At 42.8% G+C, this 24826-nt stretch overlaps 1 protein-coding gene across 2 annotated transcripts in view; it reads left to right on the top strand.

Annotated features, from left to right (window-relative positions):
• Nucleotides 1–24826, top strand: part of ANXA3 (annexin A3) — a 74399-nt gene that overhangs the window by 38511 nt on the left and 11062 nt on the right. For both annotated transcript variants that reach the window (XM_069594452.1, XM_069594453.1), the window contains exons 5-10: nt 1425–1538; nt 5364–5454; nt 11518–11597; nt 17841–17897; nt 18248–18341; nt 21200–21295. In XM_069594452.1, coding sequence (XP_069450553.1) covers nt 1425–1538; nt 5364–5454; nt 11518–11597; nt 17841–17897; nt 18248–18341; nt 21200–21295 — 532 coding nt within the window. The remainder of the gene's footprint in view (nt 1–1424; nt 1539–5363; nt 5455–11517; nt 11598–17840; nt 17898–18247; nt 18342–21199; nt 21296–24826) is intronic.

Genomic DNA, 24826 nt, shown 5'->3' on the forward strand with positions numbered 1-24826 from the left:
CCTCCGTGCTTCCCCCATGTGCGTGCTCAGTTACTCAGATGTGTCCAACTTTTCGTGACCCCACAGACTGTAGCCCACTAGGTTCCTCCATCCATGGGATTTTCCTGGCAAAAATCCTGGAGTGGGTTGCTCTTTCTTCCTTCAGGGGCTCTTCCCCACCCAGGGACTGAAATTGCATCTCCTGTAGTGCAGGCCGTTTCTTTACTCCGGAGCCACTGAGGAAGCGCTGTGTTCCCTTTATCAGATATTTCATATATTACATGGAAATTTTATCTTTGACTATTTCTGTTTTTCCCTTTAGGGGACAGTGTCCTAGGGGTAAGGATTGTGTCTAACTCATCATTAAGTGCCTGGCACAGAGCAGGTACCCAGTAAACGCTTGTCAAATTAAAAGAATTGCCAAGCTTCTGGCCAAGGCAACATACCCATGTACAGAGAATGTGAACGATCCATTGGCCTTTCAGGATTTTCAAAACATGGAGGAAGGATAGAGGGGAAGGATGAAAACCATGCCTCGAAGTGGGATGGAAGGAGAGCCTGTGAAGCAAGATCCGGTTGAGGACAGATGGGTTGGAGTGTAGCCATTGAGGAGGAAACTCTCAGGATGAGTACAGGGGCTCCATTCCATTTGTTTTGGCAGGAGCCTACCCCCACTGGGCCCCCAGGGTCGCGGAAGATGTTGGTCTACACCCACATCGTCATAGCAGTCGGGTGGGCTTTCAGCCTCTTGTTTCAAGGCTGGAGATCATCAAGAGCAGGAAAAATAATTACTCAGTAATACTCCTTTGGCTATTAAAAATAAAAACCATATTACTTGCCTTCAAGCAAGCGAGATGGATTGGACTTAGGTAACGTGTGAAAACACTGCTGAAAGAGGGTATGAGTAAGTAAGGTTTCCCTGTTGCCACATTTCTAGTTTCCCCTGCTCTCGTTGCCAGAAAACTGCTTTGGGTGCTTCCTGGTCCCACACTCCGAGCAGAGGCAAATGACCACGCACTGTCTTCCCTCATCTTCTCCCTTCGAACCTGTTTGGCAGACACTGAGAAGCCAGGGGGAATGGAGCACCTCCCTTTAAAACTGAGTGTGAATTATGGGGCTCCTCCCCCATCCTCTTCCCTCACCCAGCCCCAGCTCTGAGAACATCAAGGGCCTGGGAAATGCATTTTAATAGACAGTTCCTGTCTGTGCCTCTCACAGGACCTCCTCCACTGCCTTCCCTTCAGGAAACCATCTATAAAACAGAACATTTTGGAAGCAGTCATAAAATGCAGATTAATAGCCATAGAAGTATTTTCACCATTTCTGTTTATCTCCTGTGGATGTACATGTTTTTTGCCTGAATTCATACATTCACGGTCATCTATTACTAGATGACTTTGGAGGAAGAGAAGTGGTTCATGATTTTCTCTTTCTTTTAATTTCAGGAACTGAAAGATGACTTGAAGGGTGATCTCTCTGGCCACTTCAAGGGTCTCATGGTAGCCCTGGTGACCCCACCGGCAGTGTTTGATGCGAAACAGCTGAAGAAATCCATGAAGGTATGAGCTCTGCACAGGCCGTTTCTGCCTAGGATTTGATGATCAGAAAGAGTGTCTTTCTTCCAGTGCACACTTGAGCACGTGCTTAGCTGCTCCGTCATGTCTGACTCTTTGGGACCCCGTGGGCTGTAACCCACCAGCCTCCTCTGTCCATGGATTCTCCAGGCAAGAACACGCGAGTGGGTTGCCATTTCCTCTCCAGGGATCTTCCCGACCCAGGGATGGAAGCTGAGTCTCTTGTGTCGCCTGCATTGGCAAGTGGGTTCTTTACCCCCGGGACACTGGGGAAGGCCTGCGCCCTTGAGGTGTGGGAGTCAGCGTGATGGATTTGGAGATTCCGTGCTCTCCAGCTGTTAGAACAGCCCTGAAATGGGAAGCAGTTGTGGAACCTTAAGCCCACGTGTTCCTAGCCTGAAAGGATATTGTCCAATTTTGTTTCTTTGACCTGAGGAGTCAAATTCTCTATTTTGTTGTTGCTGAGAGTTAGTGGCGCCATCATTAACCCCATTGCCTAGGCCCCAAAACTAGAACTATCCTTGATCCCTCGCTTCCTCTCACACATCAAAGCTACCATTTTTTTTTTTTCCTGGTGAAGCTCAGCTCTCTTCTTAATTAAGGCCCTTTGACTGATTGAATTAGGCTTGCTTAGAATATCTAAGATGCTCCCCGAAAAGGTCGATCGATAATAGACTGTAACTGCAAAATACTTTCACAGCAACATTAGATTAATGTCTGATTAAATAACTGAGGACTGTAGCCTGGCCAGATTGACGCATAAAGCTGATCATTACACCCTCTCCTCCCCTGCCCACCACCCCAATTCATTGCTGTAGCTGTACTGGCTTTCTTGATGCTCTGTGGACATTCTCAGCTTATTCCTATCTTGAAGTATTTGTACATATGTTCTTTCCATCTGGAACACTATTCTTCCAGATATTTTCTGTTAATTCACTCAGTTTAATTTTCTTAATTGCACCTATTACCATCTAAAATTATCTTGTTAATTTTTGGTCATTTACATATAATTTTTTCCATCCAATGAACATGCAAACTTTGATCATATCAGGGAACCTCATCCCTTTAGGAACCTCCTCTGGTTCTAGAGGAAAGCCTGTGATGAAACAGATGCTTGACATACGAATGAGTTCCGAGAGTGAGTTTATAAAGTCCAATTTGTTCATAAATCCAACAAAGTTAGCCTAGGTACCCAACTATCTATCAGCTATATAGCACTATACTGTAATATATTTATAGTACTGTTCACACAAATAATACATAAAAAACAAACACAAGGAATAGAACAGTTTTAATCTTACAATCTTACAGTATTAATACCTTGAAAAGTACAGTAGTACAGTACAAAAGTTGGCATACAGGAGCATGTTCGAGTCTTTGAAAGTTTGCAACTTAAAGGTTTGTGTGTAGAGGACTTACTGTATTTGTTGACCTGAAGGAGGGGAAGGAAGAAGTCTAGTTCTGAGGCAAGACCATCTTCTTCCCATCAGAGATAATCACTTTCTTTTCTGTGAAAGAAGTATAGGTACCCCACAAAGCAGATGACAAGAGGTACAAGAGATATATTGGGTGAAATGCTTGCGAAGGATAAAGAAGAGACAGAGCAGGGTAGGTGGGGTGAAACTGCTGACTACAGTACAAGTGTGACACCTGTGGAAAGGAGAGAGGGAAAGAAGGCGGCTCCGACAGGAAGAGCCTCCGTCTACAGCACTGCTCTGAGGAAGCCGTGGCAGACCGATGGGGAGCCCTGAGCAAGGTGTGCCCTTTGGAGGAGTCTTACATGGGGTGGAATGGTGGCCCACCTTCGGTTCCCCTTCCATGCTCAGTCATAGCTGAAAGCACCCTGGAGAGACCATGATCTTGGTGTGAATTTTGTGGCAGATCCAAAGGTTGGAAGCTGTCAGCCAGCTACATTCTTTGCAGCGTGTTCTCTTGAAATGAAATCTCAGCAGTGCATTTCTGTGGCTGCTACATGGGGGACAGCTTAGCAGGTGACATGGTGAGAATTAGATTAGCCAACAAGGATTAGAAATTTTCCTTCTGTGTAAAAGAAATCCAAAGGAAGCCGTCCATAGCTCAGTATCATGCACCATCATTATCAGACCTTCAGTCTTGAGGTTCCACCATCTTCAGCCTGTAGATTATACTTCTTATCTAGATGGCTGCTCAACATCCAGCCATTACACCTTTATTCCAGACAACTGAAAAGAGTCAAAGGCCAAGACGTGTAAAAGTTCATCTTTTCTCTTTACGGACTCCCAGAAATTGTACGTGAGGCATCACATGTATTTCATGGATCAGAATTTAGTTATATAGATAACCTAGCTCTAAGGGAAGCTGAGAAATACAGTCTTTATTTGGGTCCATGTGTGCTAAGTCGCTTCATTTGTGTCCACCTCTTTGCAACTCCATGGACTATAGCCCTCCAGGCTCCTCTGTCCATGAGATTCTCCAGGCAAGAATACTGGAGTGGGTTGCCATGCCTTCCTCCAGGGGATCTTTCCAACCCAGGGATCAAACTCACATCTCTTGTGTCTCCTGCATTGGCAGGCAGGTTCTTTACCACTGAGCCATCTGGGAAGCCACTTTATTTGGGTAGCTTTGTGCTAAGTTTGAAAATGGGGATTCTGTCAACAATGAATTCTGATCAACGATGATAAAAGAAATATTGGATCTGCTCAATTTTGCCGTAAACCTAGGACTGCTCTAAAATGAATCAGGAGCTTGGGATTAACATCTGCGCACTAATGTATAAAAGATAGATAACCAGCAAAAGCCTACTGTATAGCCCAGGGAGCTTTACTCAATATTCTGTGATAACCTATATGAGAAAAGAATGTATATATGTTAATGTATTACTGAATCATTTTGCTGTACACCTGAAACTAACATGACATTGTAATCAACTATACTTCAATAAAGTTTTAAAAGAAGGAAAGCACCCCCCCAAAAAAAGTCTATTTAAAAATAATAAAATAAATAATTTGAAAAGGAGATCTATTGGGGAACCACTAGGAATCTTTGCCACAGAGGGACACAATTCAGCCTCTTTTCTTACACTACCTTGACCTGCTTTGATCAAGTGCTAGTGTAAATGGCTTCTACAGTGTGACTCAGTGACCTCAATATAAACCAAGACTCAGGAATCACTAGCCTCTAAACCAGCTGGGCTCATGGTCTCATATAATATCAAGGCTTTAAAAACCTCCCCAGTGAAGAGGATGATGCTTGCTGACCAACGCGGTACATTGGCACAAGGATGAACTCATTCAAAAGAATTGCAGAGCCCTCTCTAAATACAGTGACGCATCTGAATGCTCACTTCCGATCCTGATGTAAGCTTTCCCTTTATACTCTTTCCTCCTGGAATTAGTCAATGAACTTTTACACTACAGCAGGACATTTTCTTTAAAATTTTAATGTCAGTTAACTTTAGATGATTCATGTTATTTTAATACTAAAATATACAGAAAATTTAAATACTGGCTTAAAGAAAGTGATTGACTAAAAATGATTCTTTTCTTCCAAGTAAAACGAGATATTAAGACCAAAGTGCGTAAAGCTGAGTTTTTTTAAAGTGTTCTAAAAATAGTTTTCCATGAGACTTCCCTGGTGATTCAGTGGTTAAAAATCTGTCTTCCAATTCGAGGGAGATGGGTTCGATCCTTGATCCAGACGCTAAGATCCCACATGCTGTGGGGCAACTAAGCTGGCATGCCACAACTAGAGATCCTGAATGCCATGACTAAGACCCAGTGCAGTCAAATAAATAAATATTTTTTAAAAAAATGTTTTCCTTTTTCTTTCTAGGGCACAGGGACAAATGAGGATGCGCTGATCGAAATTCTAACCACTAGGACGAGCAAGCAGATGCAGGAGATCGGCCATGCCTACTGTACAGGTGATCATGTTTTCTGCTTACCTTTACCGCTGTTCACACCTATGTGAGCCAATGCTATTTTCCCCCAGAAACCCACCAAGCTCTTCTTCATGAGTGATTTTGAGAGGGCAAGAGTATAAAAAGGAGGACACATTCTACAATGGGCTAAGGACTGTGGATTTTTCAGAGAACATTTTAATATGATCTGAGCTAGAAACTGCTATATAGCAATGGCATTAATGCTTTGCATGTAAACATTACAACTCTAGTGGATTTTGCTCTCAGCAATTGCTGCTTAATTGAATCAACCATTTTCATCAATGGAAGAGACTCAAATCATTGTATATTCATATGACATGCTAAAAACACTGGGCTTAGCCTCATGATTTTTGGTGTGGGAAATTGTGTGTGTGTGTGAGCACTCAGTCGTGTCTAACTCTTGGTGATCCCATGGACTGTAGCCCGCCAGACTCCTCTGCCCATAGAACTTTTCAGGGAAGAATGCTGGAGTGGGTCGCCATTTCCTACTCCAGGGCACCATCAAGACTGGTGGCATGAAGAGATGTACTGAGAAAAGTCTGGGAGGGTCCCAAACATAGCGCTTGGAGGTCTGCAAGATGCATCCCCCTCCCAGCACAGTGATGTATTTAACTGCCAACCAGGGAGGGTCACTTGGTCTTTGGTGTCTGGGGTTTTCAGTGGGGTTCTATTACACATGCCTGATTTTTTTTTAGAAACTGAGCAACAGAACCTTTTACTTGTTCATTGATTCTCGGCTGCACGGGGTCTTCATTGCTGCGCACAGGCTTTCGCTGGTTGCAGCGATCAGGGGCTACTCTTGGTTGTGCTGCGTGGGCTTCTCACTGCGGTGGCTTCTCTTGCTGCAGAGCATGGATTCTAGAGCGTGCAGGCTTCAGTAGTTGCGGCACACGGGCTTAGGTGCCCCATGGCATGTGCGATCTTCCCGGACTGGGGATCGAACTCGTGCCCTCTGCATTTCATTGCACATGGATTCTTACCCACTGGACCACCAAGGAAGTCCTACACAGGCATGACTGACTGACTCCATCACAGCCATATGACTGAACTCCATCTCTAGTCCCCTCCTGCCCACTAGAGGTCAGGCTGATATCACATGGTTCAAAGCCTTAACCCTTTAGTCACCAAGTTGATCTTTCTAGTGTGACCCAGCGCCATCTGGAGTCATCTTGTTAGCATAAACCCAGCTGTGGTTCAAGGGACCCTCCATGAATAACAATGATATTCCTATTGGGGAAATTCTGATTGTTTAGAGGTTAGCTGCAAAAAGCAAGGGACAATGACCAGCCCAATTCTTATTAAACAACAGCTCCCTGCGCCTCCTCCAAGTACCTTAAGGGAGCTATGGTTTCTATGGTTTTGTATCATGGGAGCTTTTGTAGTGGAAGAGAGCAAAAGGAGGGATATACCAGTCCCCAGGTGGGTGTTAGAGAGTTTACTTTGAGAATTTCTCATTAAAATGTAGATCCCTCAAAGATAGGTGACTATTTTATTGTTAATGTGCTAATCAGGTCTAGTCAGAAAACCACAAACACATTAGAGAATTTTAATATCAAGAATTGTTTAAGCACCTTCTGGAAAACTGAAAAAGTGGAACAGAAACACAGGCGTAGCTCAGAAGTGTAACCCTCGAGGCCGGGACGAGATTAGGGTGTTTAGAAACTAGCTCAGAGGAGGGTGCTGGTACTTTCCGATGTTGGTACTGGGTTGCCCAGAAGTTGTTCTGGTTTTTCTGTAATATTTTTGGGAAAACCCAAACAAACTTTTTGGCCAACTCAGTGCTTCAGGGGTTCAGAGGAAAGGCCTCGGAATTGGAGTTCAGATTTCCGTGGAGGGGGCTCCATCTCGCTAGGGCTAGTACCTCCAGGGGCATGTAAATGGTGACTTGTTCTAGTAGCCTGGAGCCAACTGCTGCTGTCTGGGTGAATCTCTTCACCCAGTTGACACTGTCCTGCCTTCCTCCTCCTGCCTTCCATCTGATCTCCCTCTCCTCCCCTCATTGGTGGAACCTGAGAGGGAGGTGGGGCGGTGGGGGCGACAAAAGAGAAATATAATTTGTCGAGTCCTGCCCCTAGCTCCACAAGTCAAGGTGTAAAGGAGCAAATTTGGGGTAGATGAGACCATTGCTCAAAAATAGGCATAGATGGGTACATGGTGGGTGTTTAATGTCTTTGATTCTCTCAGTCCAACAAGATGTACTTGTAAAAAATCACGAGACCCCGGGGCTATATCCCAAGATGCTATGTTGCTTTTTGGTATCTGTTAGAAGAGTTACCACTCCATGAGTTGACTGACCCCAAAATTCTCCCTGAAGTTCAGCATTTGTTTATGTACAAACAGCCCTGTGGTGTAATCTCTATGAAGGGGGAATTTTTGTCTTTTTTGCTCTATGTTTTATTTCCAGTGCTCAGAATATTTTTTGAATGGATATCCCTAAGATTGAGATAGGGGACCTCAAGAGCCAAGTGAATGGGACTACTGTTTTGCTAATATGACAAGTGGATCCTTGTTCAGAGGTACCAGATGTCCCGGTATCTGTGTGAGTTAAGCTGTCTAAAGCTAGAAAGAATTGAACCTCATCTAGGTTCCCTTGGTAAGTAGGGATGCATGATACACAAGAATTGAAAGAAGGAAATAGTAAAAGAAGGAAGAGAGCTACAGCCAGTAATCTCAGTCATGTAGAGCCAAGCTGATACAGGACACAGAACTTTCCTGGGGACTCAGCCTTCCAGTCACTCCCTTTGCATCAGGCATCCGTGGCTCCCCTGTACATCTCCATCCGAGCAACATTTTCCCCTCCTTCTCTGCCTCTGCTGTTCTTGAAGAGACCAAGTAATATCTCTTCACTCACCACATGGTATGTGTCTCCTCAAGGCTTGCATTTGCTCACGGTTTCTAATTTTTTCTTGGCTTCAGTTTTATGCTTTATTTCTGGGAGTCTTTCCACTTCATTATTACTCTTCTACGGCTCACTCTGTAACAGAGAGGATTCAGTGGGCTCAGAAAGGCACTTTCTTTTAGGCAGAGTTCTCCCACCAGGTCACCTCATAGGCTGCTGGCTACCTCTAGTCAGAGGCCAACTCTGTTGCAGTCAGCTGTAGTGAGAACGATGGCGTCATATAATGTGAAACAGTGACCTATGCATTAGAAATCCGTCAGACGAACTGTCAACATGGCCCTCATAGAAGGACCAAGTATATGGAGTGGCTTGTACAGTACAATGATGCAATAACACTTCAATGAATAGAGATCTAAATTCTGAGCTCTTCCCAGTATTCTAAAGTCAACAGTGCATGAGAGAACACTGAATCAGGAATCAAGAGCTCTAACTTCTGCTTCAAATTCTGCATTATTAAGACACTGTATTTGTTTTTCTGTACCCTACTGTGCCCCAAAATGCATAAAGTAGTTTTTAACTTTTATTGAAAAAAATCTTCATATTTTTAGTCTCAGTTCAGTTCAGTCGCTCAGTTGTGTTGGACTCTTTGCGACTCCATGAACTGCAGCACGCCAGGCCTCCCTGTCTATCACCAACTCCCGGAGTTCACCCAACCCATGTCCATTGAGTCAGTGATGTCATCCAGCCATCTCATCCTCTGTCATCCCCTTCTCCTCCTGCCTTTAATCTTTCCCAACATGAGGGTCTTTTCTAATCAGTCAGCTCTTTGCATCAAGTGGCCAAAATATTGGAGTTTCAGCTTCAACATCAGTCCTTCCAATGAACACCCAGGACTGATTTCCTTTTGGATGGACTGGTTGGGTCTCCTTGCTGTCCAAGGGACTCTCAAGAGTCTTCTCCAACACCACAGTTCAAAAGAATCAATTCTTCAGCACTCAGCTCTTTGTAGTCCAACTCTCACATCCATACATGACCACTGGAAAAACCATAGCCTTGACTAGATGGACCTTTGTTGACAAAGTAATGTCTCTGCTTTTGAATATGCTATCTAAGTTGGTCATAACTTTCCTTCCAAGGAGTAAGCATCTTTTAATTTCATGGCTGCAATCACCATCTGCAGTGACTTTGGAGCCCCCCAAAATAAAGTCAGCCACTGTTTCCACCATTTCCCCATCTATTTGCTATGAAGTGATGGGACCAGATGCCATAATCTTAGTTTTCTGAATGTTGAGCTTTAAGCCAACTTTTCACTCTCCTCTTTCACTTTCATCTTCACTTTCTGCCATAAGGGTGGTGTCATCTGCATATCTGAGGTTACTGATATTTTTCCTGGCAATCTTGATTCCAGCTTGTGCTTCCTCCAACCCAGTGTTTCTCATGATGTACTCTGCATGTAAGTTAAATAAGCAGGGTGATAATATACAGCCTTGATGTACTCCTTTTCTTATGTGGAACCAGTCTGTTGTTCCATGTCTAATTCTAACTGTTCCTTACTGTTTTCCTGCAAAAAAATACCTGGAGTAAAAAGGAGGTGTGGGAGGTTGCATGAGACTCATCTAGATAATTCTAGTGTTATAAAATACTTCTTCAAATTCTAACAAATCAACATCATCCTTAGGCTTGATATTTTTAAATTAAATTTTTTTTTCTAAGAGTGAAGGATAGATGTAACAATAACATGAGTTAGGGAAAATGATGCCTACTAAAAGTTAATATTACTTAGATAAATAATCTGTATTTATAGTGGATTTTGTTTACTTCAATTGCTCTGGAAAATTATAGATTTCATAAAAGAGACTTACTAAAATCATACTGAAAAAGTTTCTCTCTCAACACAGTTTTTAAGATTAGATAATCTCAAATCATTTTCTGTTTTTAAGTTTGTTTTTGGCTCCACTGGGTCTTTGTTGCTACCCTCGGGCTTTCTCTAGTTGCAATGCATGGGCTTCTCATTGCAGTGACTTCACTTGTTGCGGCTCATGGGCTGTAGAGCGTGGGGTCAGTGGTTGCAGCACCCTGCAACTTAGTTGCCCCTCGACATGTAGGATCTTTCTGGACCATGAATCAAACCCATGTCCCCTGCATTGGCAGGTGGATTCTTAACCACTGGGCAACCAAGGAAGTCCTCATATCACTTTCTATAGTCGTGCTTTACTGATTTAAAAGGCTAAGTATTCATATGACTAGTTTATAGAGTTCTTGAGAATGAGGCAGGCAGTTCAAGTAGCCCCATGGTATCAGCTGCATCCAGGTGTACAGGTGGCTCTTTAGTACAGGGCTACTAAAATATGTGAACACACAGTTGGCATTTGTTATGGAAAAACAGTATGTTTTAGGGTAGCTTTCTTACTTTTGAGAGCTATCAAATAATGCAACCTAGCTGTATGCATTAAGATTAGAGATAGGTTCAATACAGCAAAAATAACAGTGGCTTAAGTAAGATGAACATTTATTTCTTTCATATATAGAAGTGTAGACATAAGCAATTCTAGGACCAGTATGATAGCTCCTCAGAACTTTCAGGAACCCAGACCCCTTCCTGCCTATTTTTATGCCATCACTCAGATGTAGTTCTTCACAGACCAAGATGGCTGCCTGAGCTCCAGCAATCAATCTACACACCAAGCAGTAGGACGGAGGAAGGCACGAAGATGGACATGAGCCATCACTAAGGAGATTTCCCAGCAGTGTCCTAAAGGTCTGCCTACATTTCATGCCAAGAGGAGAGCGGAGAATGTGGTCTTGAAGCTGTGTGTACTATGTCTTACTTAAGGCCAGGTTTCTATTCCTATGGAAGAAAGATGTAGTAGAAACTGGAAAGCACACTAATAGCTTAGCCACCCTAGCTTTCTCACTATACATTTCTTAGTACCGTAGGCAGATGAAATGAACCATGATTTGATCCAGAATGGCAGCTTTTTTTTTTTTTTTCTACTCTGTGCTACTATCACACCACACACTATAGTAATGGTTATAAGAAGAATTTATCTATTGCAGAAGAGCACTAAAAGATTAAGAAAAGAAGCAGTAGCAAGATTTATTTTATCAGGTACTCATTCCTTGCCAATGTTGACATTTAAGCTTTTCTGTTTTCAAATGATATTTTTAGCTTCTCAAGGCTTAGTTTCATTCTTATCTGGTTTCAGTGTACAAGAAGAGTCTTGGAGATGAGATTAGTTCTGAAACATTGGGTGATTTCCGGAAAGCTCTGTTGATTTTAGCAAATGTAAGTTTTTGTTTTTCATTTTTCATTTTCCCCAATAAGATGCATGCTCAATAATGATTTTTAGGAAGTTTTCAAACAGCCAAATTGAGACAGTGAGACTGCAATTTTCCTTATGAAATGATTTGTTCATTTTACATTTGCATCACTACCATGCAGCATAATATTTAACTACCGTCATAAAAGTATAACATAATGAGTAGACAAAAAATCTTGTTTTGATCAGTATATGGATTCAATGTATTTTGATCAGGGTTTGTAATACATTAGAAAATATTCTATAAGTTCATCTGGGCTTCCTTAGTGACTCAGATAGTAAAGAATCCACCTGCAATATGGGAGACCTAGGTTCAATTCCTGAGTCGGGAAGATCCCCTGGAGGAGGGGATGGAAACCCACTCCAGTATTCTTGCCTGGAGAATCTCATGGATAGAGGAGCCTGGCAGGCTCCATGGGGTCTTGAAGAGTTAGACACAACTGAGCAACTAAACACACACACAAGTTCATCTAGAAGAAAAATCATTTATTTCCATTGTAAGTGTCTCCATTTTTAAGAACATGCTGATTTTCTTCTGAACTTCAAAGAATATATCACTTTTGGTAGCATTTAAATTAAGTAGGAAACATAATTGAGAATTACCTTCAGAGAAGTTGTATATCAGTCTCAGGACTTAAAAAGTGACTTTCTGCAACTTCATCCTTGCCTTCTGTGGAAGAGCCGATTAACCATTCATCACCATGTGACCAAAATGTGGCCACACCTTGCTGTCTCTGTTTAGGATGCTGATGGCTTTATAAAAAAGATGGTAAGGTCAAGCACGATAAAGGGTGGAAATGGTATCGGTCTAACAGAAACAGAAGATATTAAGAAGAGGTGGCAAGAATACACATAAGAACTATACAAAAAAGATTGTCATGACCCAGAAAACCATGATGGTGTGATCACTAATGTAGAGCCAGACATCCTGGAATGTGAAGTCAAGTGTGCCTTAGGAAGCATCGCTATGAACAAAGCTAGTGGAGGTGATGGAATTGCAGTTGAGCTATTTCAAGTCTGAAAAGTTGATGCTGTGAAAGTGCTGCACTCAATATACCAGAAAATTTGGAAAATTCAGCAGTGGGCACAGGACTGGAAAAGCTCAGTTTTCATTCCAGTCTCAAAGAAAGGCAATGCCAAAGAATGTTCAAACTACCGCACAATTGCACTCATCTCACATGCTAGCAAAGCAATGCTCAAAATTCTCTAAGCCAGGCTTCAACAGTGCATGACCTAAGAACTTCCAGATGTTCAAGCTGGATTTAGAAAAGGCAGAGGAACCAGAGATCAAATTGCCAGCATCCACTGGATCATGGAAAAAGGAAGAGAGTTCCAGAAAAACATCTACTTCTGCTTTATTGACTATGCTAAAGCCTTTGACTGTGTGGATCACAACAAACTCTGGAAAATTCTTCAAGTGATGGGAATACCAGACCACCTGACCTGCCTCCTGAGAAATCTGTATGCAGGTCAAGAAGCAACAGTTAGAACTGGACATGAAGCAATGGACTGGTTCCAAATTGGGAAAGGAGTACGTCAAGGCTGTATATTGTCACCCTGCTTATCTAACTTATGTGCAGAGTACATCATGTGAAATGCCAGGCAGGATGAAGCACAAGCTGGAATCAAGATTGCCAGGAGAAATATCAATCACCTCAGATATGCAGATGACAACACCCTTATGGCAGAAAGTGAAGAAAAACTAGAGAGCCTCTTGATGAAAGTGAAAGAGGAGAGTGAAAAGCTTGGCTTAAAGCTCAACATTCAGAAAACGAAGATCATGGCATCTGGTCCCATCACTCCATGGCAAATAGATAGGGAAGCAATGGAAACAGTGAGATACTTAATTTTGGGGGGCTCCAAAATCACTGCAGATGGTGACTACAGCCACAAACTTAAAAGATACTTGCTCCTTGGAAGAAAAGCTTTGACAAACCAAACGGCATATTAAAAAGCAGAGACATTACTTTGCTAACAAAGGTCCATCTAGTCAAAGTTATGGTTTTTCCAAGTAGTCATGTATGGATGTGAGAGTTAGACTATAAAGAAAGCTGAGCACCAAGGAATTGATGCTTTTGAACTGTGGTGTTGGAGAAGACTGTTGAGGGTCTCTTGGACAGCAAGGAGATCCAACCAGTCCATGCTAAGGAAAATCAGTCCTGAATATTCATTGGAAGGACTGATGCTGAAGCTGAAACTCCAATACTTTGGCCACCTGATGTGAAGAACTGATTCATTGTTAAAAGACCCTGATGCAGGGAAAGATTGAAGGTGGGAGGAGAAGGGGATGACAGAGGCTGAGATGGTTGGGTCACTGACTCAATGGACATACGTTTAAGTAAGCTCCAGGAGTTGGTGGTGGACAGGGAAGCCTTGCATACTGCAGTCCATGGGGTTGCAAAGAAAGGAACATGACTGGGGGACTGAACTGAACTGAACTGAAGGTCAGGGATGAGGTACAGTCATAGATATGTGTAAGAGGGGCTTCCCAAGTGGCGCTAGTGGTAAAGAACCCGCCTGCCAATGCAGGAGACATAGGAGATGCAGGTTTGATCCCTGGCTTGGGAAGATCCTCTGGAGGAGGAGATGGCAACCCACTTCCGTATTCCTGCCTGGAGAATCCCTTGGACAGAGACGTTTGGCTGGCTATAGCCCATAGGGTCCCAAAGAGTTGGACACAGCTGAAGCAACTTAGCATACACACACTCACATGTGCAAGAGAGGAAATGACTTAAGCCCTGTCTCAACAGCCTCTTTCAGCTGATTTACACACCCCTTCAGTTTAGTTCAGTGAGTTCAGTTGCTCAGTCATGTCTGACTCTTTGCGACCCCATGAATCGCAGCACGCCAGGCCTCCCTGTCCATCACCAACTCCCAGAGTTCACTCAGATTCACATCTATCGAGTCCGTGATGCCATCCAGCCATCTCATCCTCTGTTGTCCCCTTTTCCTCCTGCCCCCAATCCCTCCCAGCATCAAAGTCTTTTCCAGTGAGTCAACTCTTCGCATGAGGTGGCCAAAGTACTGGAGTTTCAGCTTTAGCATCATTCCTTCCAAAGAAATCCCAGGGCTGATCTCCTTCAGAATGGACTGGTTGGATCTCCTTGCAGTCCAAGGGACTCTCAAAGAGTCTACTCCAACACCGCAGTTCAAAAGCATCAATTCTTCGGCGCTCAGCCTTCTTCACAGTCCAACTCTCACATCCATACATGACCACTGGAAAAACCATAGCCTTGACTAGACAGACCTTAGTCGGCAAAGTAATGTCTCTGCTTTTGAATATGCTTTCTAGGTTGGTCATAACTTTTCTTCCAAGGAGAAAGCGTCTTTTAATTTCATGGCTACAGTCACCATCTGCAGTGATTTTGGAATGCCAAAAAATAAAGTCTGACACTGTTTCCACTGTTTCCCCATCTATTTCCCATGAAGTGATGGGACCGGATGCCATGATCTTCGTTTTCTGAATGTTGAGCTTTAAGGCAACTTTTTCACTCTCCACTTTCACTTTCTTCAAGAGGCTTTTGAGTTCCTCTTCACTTTCTGCCAGAAGGGTGGTGTCATCTGCATGTCTGAGGTTACTGATGTTTCTGTAGGAAAATCCCGATCGCTGTCCCAGCCTGAGGGTCGAGGCGACACTTGTCATTATGCTACTAGGGAACAATTTATCCTCATTATAGTTTCAGTTCTTTTCAATGGTGAAAGCCTTCTGAAGTTTGAATCTATAAATTCAAGTTGATGAGACATCACTACAAACATACAATCCCACAGGTCAGTATTCCTAAGTGTACATCTACTTGTATGTGTGGTGAGCACACATGCCCACAGGAGGCAGTGGAGAGCAGGGCTCCTGGACAGGGTTTCACAATCAGGCCTGGACCTTCCTACTCCTCTGCTGCCTACCAGCTCTGTGTACTTAGACAAGTTACTTTAACTCAAGTCTTAAAGCCTTCATTTCACATCTGTAAAATGAAAATAATAGTATTACCAACCACAAAGGGTGCTGTGAAAATACAGAGAGAGAAAGAGTATAAATAACAGCAGAGAAAGTCATTGATATGTGGTGGCGGCAGCTTATTGGAATTAATGCCGACGATCATCAACACTTTCATTATTAGAACCAAGTGAATGATGAAAGGAAAACAAGAAGGCCACAAACCAGAGAAGGCCAGTTAGAGCAGAGTAGCAGCAGCACTGGAAGCCAGAGAAAATAAATCATGCAAAAGTCAGGCAGACATACAAAGACCTAATATTTGTAAATAGGCATAAACATATTTTTTTAAATTTTTGTTTATTATTTATTTATACTGAAGCATAATTGCTGAATTGATGCTTTTGAATTGTGGTGTTGGAGAAGACTCTTGAGAGTCCCTTGGACTACAAGGAGATCCAACCAGTCAATCCTAAAGGAAATCAGTCCTGAATATTCATTGGAAGGACTGATGCTGAAGCTGAAACTCCAATACTTTGGCCACCTGATGTGAAAAACTGACTCATCGGAAAAGACTCTCATGCTGGGCAAGACTGAAGGCAGGAGGAGAAGGGGACGACAGAGGATGACATGATCGAATGGCATCACCAACTCAATGGACATGAGTTTGAGCAAGCTCCGGGAGTTGGTGATGGACAGGGAGGCGTGGCTTGCTGCAGTCCATGGTGTCGCAAAGAGTGGGACACGACTGAGCGACTGAACTGACTGAACTTTATTTATAGTTATCATAAAATATTTTTATTTCCTGTGTTGTGCAGTGTATCCTTATAGCTTATTTTATATTTAATAATTTATATCTCTTATTCCCCTAACCCTATAATGCCCCTGCTTGCTTCCCTTTCCCCATTCGTAACCACTAGTTTAGAACAAATGCATTTTTTAAAGTATTAGAGCCAAAAGTTTCATTCATCTGTAATTTGCAAAATAATTCAGGCAATCCTCTTTCCTTGTCCATCTTCCATCTTTTATAATGTCCTGAATAATTTATGTGCAAGCACACACACTTAGCCACAGAGCCTTCAACAGTAGAGATAGTGGGGAATCTTTGAGTTTGGGGTTTATTTTAATAGATTTTATTTTTGGAGCAGTTTTAGATTTCCAGAAAAATGCAGCAGAAGCTACAGAAACCTCCCACATGCCCCTCCTCCTTGCACACATCTTGCCATGGTACATTGGTTATAGTTGATGAATGAATTAAATGATAAACGAATCAGATGATGATTACATGATCAATGAATGAACTGACACATTATTAACTAAAGTCCGTACATTAGGATTCACTCTTTGCGTTATATATTCTTTGGGTTTGGACAAATGTTTAATGTCTTGTGTCCACCATTACAGAATCATATGGAATAGTTTTACTGCCCTAAAAATCTGTGCTTCAGTCATTCATCCCTCTCTTTCTCCCTCTGAACCTCTGGTAGCCAGTGATCTTTTATCTCTATAGTTTTGCCTTTTCCAGATGGTCCTATAGTTGAAATAATACAGTGTATAGGCTTTTCAGACTGCATCATTTCATGGCTTAATAACTCCTTTCCTTTTTTTTTTTTTTTCCATCACTGAGTGCTATTTCACTGTGGGCTACCCAGGTGGCTCAGTAAAGAATTCACCTGCCAATGCAGGAGACCTGTGTTCAATCCCTGGGTCGGAAAGATCCCCCGAATAAGGAAATGGCAACCCATTCCAGTATTCTTGCCTGGGAAATCACACAGACAGAGGACTCTGGTGGGCTACAGTCCACGGGGTCACAAAGAGTCGGACATGACACAGAGAGAGAGATGTTGTTGAGCATCTTTTCATGCACTTTCTCACCATTTGTGTATCTGATATCTATTCAGATGCTTTGCCCTTTTTTAATTGGGTTGTTTGTTCTATTTTTGTCGAGTTTTAAGAGCTTCTATGTATTTTAGATACAAGCCCTGTATCAGATATGTGTTTGCATACATTTTCTCCCAAGGTGTGGCTTGTCTTATGATTCCCTGAAGACCTTGAGTTTCCAGAAAAGGAAACTCGTGCTCGGAAGACTGTAGGGATTTGCTACAGATTTCATGGCTAGTCAGCGGCAGGGCCAGAAAGAAAGCTGTGAGTGCTCAATTCCTTTGGGCCATGTGGTCCTCACTGGAAGAAACAGCTCTAAGAGGCCCCGCGGGTTCAAATGCCAAATGGTGGAATATTTATCTTTAAAAAGACTGCCTTCATTTTTATCTTCTCTCATTAGGGCAGAAGAGATGAGAGTCTAAAAGTGGATGAGCAGCTGGCCAAAAAGGATGCTCAGGTCAGTAACAGAGCAGAGAAAACATGTCCTTGAACTCTCCTCCCTCCTTACTGCCTTCTTATATCTCCGGCATCAGCTGGGGCTGTGCTGTCTTCTTTTCTGTCTGAAGGAGAAGCCTGAAGCCCAGCAATACTTTAGCTCCATCTTTCTGCCTTCCCCAGTGCTGGTTATTATTCCCCTGGCTCCTGCCACTTCAACTGCCAGCTTTTTCTGCTAGAAGTGAGAGACATGGCTTATCGAAGACCTCAGTGACCTATGAAATAAACTTACTCCTCTTCTCATCCCACCTCCTCAAAAAGAGACAGAATTGGGTCCGTACTAGCATTTACGTCTTCTCTCTTTTCCAACAGATTCTCTATAATGCTGGTGAAAAGAGATGGGGCACGGATGAAGATGCCTTCACCGACATCCTGTGTCTAAGGAGCTTTCCTCAATTGAAACTGAGTATGGACTCACGTTACAATCTTTTTATTTTTTTCTCTGCATTGTGTTGTTTTTGCAAGTACTTGAGGGTTTAATATACATAATTCTGGAAAATGAAGTTAAAAATGGTGAAGGCGGTCCCATTTTTATGTACAGACATTTCAGGAAACGACCTGGGGAAGCTGTGCTCCAACTCAAGGAGAATCAACAGTACTCGGGTTTTACCCTTGGAGCTGAGTAGATTACCTGTGTGTGTTCAGTCACTCAGTCGTGTCCAACTCTTTGCAACCCCACAGACTGTAGCCCAACAGGTTCTTCTGTCCATCGGATTTTCCAGGCAAGAATACTGGAGTGGGTTGCCATTTCCTCCTCCAAAGGGATCTTCCTGATCCAGGGATCAAAGCCACATTTCCTGCGTCACCTGCATTGCAGGCAGATTCTTTACCCCCTAGTGTTGATGTTCAGTCACTCAGTTGTGTCCAACTCTTTGCAACTCTTTGGACTGTAGCATGCCAGACTCCCGTGTCCTTCACCATCTCCTGGAGCTCGCTCAAACTCATGTCCAGTGAGTCGGTGATGCCATCCAGCCATCTCATCCTCTGTTATATCCTTCTCCTTCTGCCTTCAATCTTGCCCAGCATCAGGGTCTTTTCCATTGAATCAGTTCTTCGCATCAGGTAGCCAAAGTATTGGAGTTTCAGCTTCAGCATCAGTCCTTCCAATGAATATTCAGGACTGATTTCCTTTAGGATTGACTAGTTTGATCTCCTTGCTGTCCAAGGGACTCTCAAGAGTCTTCTCCAATACCACAGTTCTAAAGCATCAGTTCTCCAGTGCTTAGCCTTTTTTATTGTTCAGCTCTCACATCCATACATGACTACTGGATAAACCATAGCTTTGGCTAGATGGACCTTTGTTGGCAAAGTAATGTCTCTGCTTTTTAACATGCTATCTTGGTTTGTCATAGTTTTTCTTCCAAAGAGCAAAGTCTTTTAATTTCATGGCTGCAGTCACCATCTGCAATGATTTTGGAACCCAAAAGAATAAGTCAGTCACTGTTTCCATTGTTTCCCCATCTATTTGCCCTGAAGTGATGGGACCAGATGCCAAGATCTTCAGTTTTTGAATGTTGAGTTTTAAGCCAGCTTTTTCCTTCTTCTCTTTCATCTTCATCAAGAGGCTCTTTAGTTCCTCTTTACTTTCTGCCATAAGGGTGGTGTCATCTGTGTATCTGAGGTGATTGATATTTCTCCTGGCAATCTTGATTCCAGCTTGTGCTTCATCCAGCCCAGCATTTTGCATGATGTACTCTGCATATCAGTTAAATAAGCAGGGTGACAATATACAGCCTTGATGTACTCCTTTCCCAATTTGAAACCAGTCCATTGTTCCATGTCTGGTTCTAACTGTTGCTTCTTGACCTGCATACAGATTTCTCAGGAGGCAGGTCAGGTGGTCTGGTATTCCCATCTCTTGAAGAATTTTCCAGTTTGTTGTGATCCACACAGTCAAAGACTTTAGCGTCGCCAATGAAGTAGATGTTTTTCTGGAATTACCTTGCTTTTTCTATGATCCAGCAGATGTTAGCCATTTGATCTCTGGTTCCTCTGCCTTTTCTAAATCAGCTTGTACATCTGGAAGTTCTCAGTTAATGTACCGTCGAAGCCTAGCTGGAAGGATTGTGAGCGTTACCTTCTAGCATGTGAAATGAGTGTGTGACAGATAATAGACAGGGTTGGTTTGGGAGGGAGGAAAGAGGAGCCGCCCTCTGGGCTGAAAGCAGAGAGCAGTGTTCCTGCTGATGGCAGATCCTAAATCACGGCTTCCAGCCCCTCTCTTGCCTAGTTAGCTACTTTCCAGGAAAACCAGGCATCACAGGTGATCTCTGTTAATGCATAAATACGGATTATCATTCAACTTTTTCTGATATGAAGGTGAATGGGTGCAGTGGGGAAGCTGTTTTTCTCAGACCAGCTATTCCATGAAACTGCTAAGCACCCACCCCTTCACTCATGCATGTCCCTGGGTCATTCTGGAAGCAACAGCACCCAAAAATCTAGAACGCCACTTCCTGTGGACATCTAACTGTATCTTCCCTGTGCTGGTCTGGAGAACCACCACGGTGCATGACTATGCTTACACCGAGTTCGTGGGAAAATGAGGAGACTTGGACATTGAAATTTCATCCTTTTTATAAACTTATAGTAATTATATATTATAGTTGCTTTATTAATATCTTTATTTGAAAAATAAAAACCAAACAATCACAGATCTCCAAATTTTCTGTTTTCAAATTTTACTTGGAAACAATATACTTGGCTTATGAAGTATCCCTCCAAGCTAGGTGGTGTGTGTACAGGTTTTACTTTCGGGAAATATTGACCAAGAACTTTCAATGCCTTCCAGTAAGTATGAAATAGGCTCTGCTGCCTTGGGGAGTGATTTATTATTCAGCACAAAGAAATCCTCACAGTTAAGATTTCAGCAGCAGATTTAAAATATATTTGACTCATGACCACATTCTTGTTCCTCAGGTGCTGTTATCTTTTAAAAGTTAGCCCACCTTGCTGGAGAAATTGTTTATCATTTAACCTTTCAGGCTATTTTAAATGCTTACAGCCTAGGATGGGGAGGGAAGAAAGGAGAGAGAGAGATTAATCATTGAAGAAAATGGCCTATGAAGTTCAAGTTTTATTGTCGATGATATTTTTAAAAAGAAACCCAAAACAAAAACTTCTGTGCTGAGTTTTTGATGGTTTAAAGAAGTGTTTGTGCTTGCTACTTAATAACATGATTTGCTGCATATCAAATCAGAAGCTAAAATATATTCAGGTGTCAACTAGGATGCTTTCAATTTTTTTTGCCATGCTGCTTTTCAGCGTTTGATGAATACAGAAACATCAGCCAGAAGGACATCGAGGACAGCATAAAAGGAGAATTGTCTGGGCATTTTGAAGACTTACTGCTGGCCATAGGTAAGTCCATGAGTGCTTATAAACTGAGACACTTTGCACTAGTTTTCAATCAGTGTCAGGATCAGCTCTTTTCATCTCAGAATCCTGACTGATCCATCTTTATGCTCCCCAGAGCCCTCAGCACAGTCCATGGTACACACCATATGCTCAACAAATATTGTGAAATGGATGCAGGAAGATGTTCTCTGTTTAGGGCTTCCTTTGCCGTTTAACTTTGTGTTTATCTTGGTACCACGTTTGGATTATAAACTCCTTGAGAAAGAAAAATGTTACACTTCTACTGGTATTTTTATGGAGCCCATTGAAAGCCTAGATATAAGCCCATATGGTAATTAATCATGTTTGGTTATTTTTGGAAGATGTCAGTGGCTTCCCAACATTAAACTCAGGACAGAACTGCGGGTCTCCTCCCTGTTGGCTGTGCGAACAGGGAGAATCAGAAAGAAAATAAGTCACGGACTGAATCTGTGCCTGGAGAGACACGTGGATTAACAGGCAGACAAAACATGGTTATGTAAGCTGGTCTGTCTTCTCCATCAGGTCTCTGCAGCCTGTGCTTTTAGGCACCCAAAGAACACCTTGCAAGAAAGATGCATTCAGAGGAAAGAGACACTCTTCAAAGACAGGATTCAGTGACCATTCTAGTCCAAGTCAAGCGTGCAAGAGTGCTTAGTCAGTCAGTTGTGTCCCACTCTTTGTGACCCCATGGCCTGTGGCCCTCCAGGCTCCTCTGTCCATGGGATTTTTCAGGCAAAAATACTGGACTGGGTTGCCATTTCGTCCTCTAGGGGATCTTCCCTATCCAGGGATCAAACCCATGTCTCCTGTGTTTCCTGCATTGTAGGCGGATTCTTTACCCGCAACTCAGTCTAAATGCTCATAAGCACACAGGATTGTTCAGAATCCCAAAATTCTCTAATTTCTGGTGACTGTCTTCACTTGCTTCTCTGCTAATGCCAGGGTAGGAGTACCTGTCCTCCACAAAACTTATCATTTCACCAATGAAATATCATATCTAACATCAATCATAATAATTGATAGCTTCTCCAGTGAGATAAAGATAGCTGATATCTAAGCGCACCCTCCAGAGTGAAGCTCTGATTCATCTTTCAAATGTTAATTACCACCTCTGGAGGGTGGAAGGTGCCTCAAATTGTACTTTTAAAATAAACATTCGTCAGGCACGTACGATATGCTCGGCATTATGCTAACCTCTTGGCAAACAACAACCCATTTAAGCCTCATGACAATCCCATGGGTGAGGGATTGTTATTATCCCCATAGGAGACCTGAGGCACTGAAAGGTTAAGTTCCTTTCCCAGGTTACTCAGGGAAAGTGTGGTGGAGCTGGGGTTCTAACCTAGGCATTTGGGCTCCACAGCCTGTGATGTTAACCAGCCTCTCCAATGTGCTTCAGGGGAAACGGAGATTGAAACCTGCGCGTGTCACCCCGTCCACAGTGAAGTATTCTAAATTACAGAAAAAGTACCAGGGAGCAAGCCCTCCCTAAGGTTTGGCTCTATTCTCAGGATTTCCTCTGCATGTGTTATTTCACTAACTTCTGATCCTCTCATCAGTGCCAAGAATAGGATCCAAATGCTGCTTTAAAAAAATATGTACACACACACACACACACACACACGCACGGGCTTCCCAGGTGGCACTGGTGGTAAAGGACCCACCTGCCAATGCAGGGAACATAAGAGACACAAGTTCAATCCCTGAGTGCAGAAGACCCCCTGGAGGAGGGCATGGCAACCCACTCCAGTATTCTTGCCTGGAGAAGCATTCCATGGACAGAGGAGCCTGGTAGGCTATAATCCATAGGGTTGCACAGAGTTGGACACAACTGAAGCATCTTAGCAAGCACGTATGTGTGTGTATGTATAAGTGACTTGCTAAAAGACAGGCCAAGAAAGAATAAAAAGCTTCTTTTTCAATTAAAAAAAAAAAAAAGAATCAGAGATCAGTCTCCATACTTAGCTTTGAGAATATTCCAGTGTCAGTGATAAAGCCAGTTAATTTTTTTCATTTCATCCTTTAACCTTTACATCAGTTTTGCTGCTTTTTACCTTGCCTGATGTATTATTTGAAAAACTTTATTAAGAGGTACAGATTCTCACTTCATTGAGCTAAGAGGCATTTTTGGAAATAGATACTGAATTATGCACTAAATTTGGGCTACAGTGTGTGTTATTTTATCAAGTGAAAGAAACACTTTAAAATTTAACTAATTTAAAGTTCAAGATATGTCTCACTTTCATTTTCTATTTCAGGCTATCACTAGAATACATTTTAAAGAAATCTTTATTGAGATAGAAGTCAAGTACCATAAAATTCACCCGAAGTATGCAATTCAGTGCTCTCTGCTTTCACAGAGTTGTGCAGCTGTCACCAGGATCTAAGTTTGGGATCTTTCCATCAGCTCTCAAAGAAACCCTGTGCCCACTGACAGTCACCCCCCATTCCTCCCCACCCCTGGCAGCCACCAGTTTCCTTTCTGAGTCAATAGATCTGCCTGTCCTGGCTATTGCATACACAAGGAATCTAATACACTGCCAACACATAGCTTTCGACACGAAAAACCATCTAACATCTGAGAAATGCGTGGTAGGAAGATCGCTGGTTGTCAAATCTGTACGTAGATAGGAAGAAGCTTTCTTCAAAGAGACTATTTCATTAGGGAGAAGACTTTAATCTCAGAAATGTATACAGGATTCTGAAAATCAAACAGAAAAAGCTTTTCTTTTATGGAGAAGAGATAAACAGATCTTAGCAGAAGCTTTTTTTTTGAGATTGATTTGTCGCATGCTGGGTCTCCATTGCTGCATGCGCTCTTCTCTAGTTGTGGCGAGGGGGGCTCTTCTTTAGTTGTGGTCTGTGGGCTTATCACTGAGGTGCCGTCTCTCCTGGAGCAAGAACTCTAGTGTGTGCAAGCTTTGGTAGCTATAGCTCTTGGGCTCAGTAGTCGTGGCACAGCATGTGGGATCTCCCTGGACCCAGGGATTGAACCCTGCCTTGATAGATGGATCCTTAACCACTGGACCATCAGGAAAGCCCTAGCAGAAATTTTTAAAGAAGTTGGACAAGCAAGGAGGCAGGATCGTTGGGGGTTGAAAGGAAGCGTGTCTCGCCTTGTCAGCTCGTTCTTAGGACAAGCTGAAAAGGAGGCATGTGGGCATTTTGGTACTTGCTCAGTCTGGGGACCAAGCGAGGATTCAGGGGCCTGTGACAGGGGTCTGGGGAGGCCTGAGAAAGTTTGGTCAAAAGAACACAAATGGTAAGAAGCAAGCAACCAAGACTCTTGATCATCATAACGAACTTCAAGAGACTCCCTGATTTTTTGGAATTTCCCTGAGTTTTCCTACTGGGGTTGAGTCTTAAAGCAGGCTTCCTTATACTGTATACGCTACCACTTGCCCAAATATTCACACATGAGGAACAAATCTGGTAGTTAAGACCATAAAGCGAAGGAGAGGATGAAGGATTATGGAAAGAAAAGATTCCCTGCATTTAGTTTGTGGGGAGCGA

The sequence above is a fragment of the Ovis canadensis genome, chromosome 6 (assembly GCF_042477335.2).
Source record: "Ovis canadensis isolate MfBH-ARS-UI-01 breed Bighorn chromosome 6, ARS-UI_OviCan_v2, whole genome shotgun sequence".
NCBI classification, from domain to species: domain Eukaryota; kingdom Metazoa; phylum Chordata; class Mammalia; order Artiodactyla; family Bovidae; genus Ovis; species Ovis canadensis.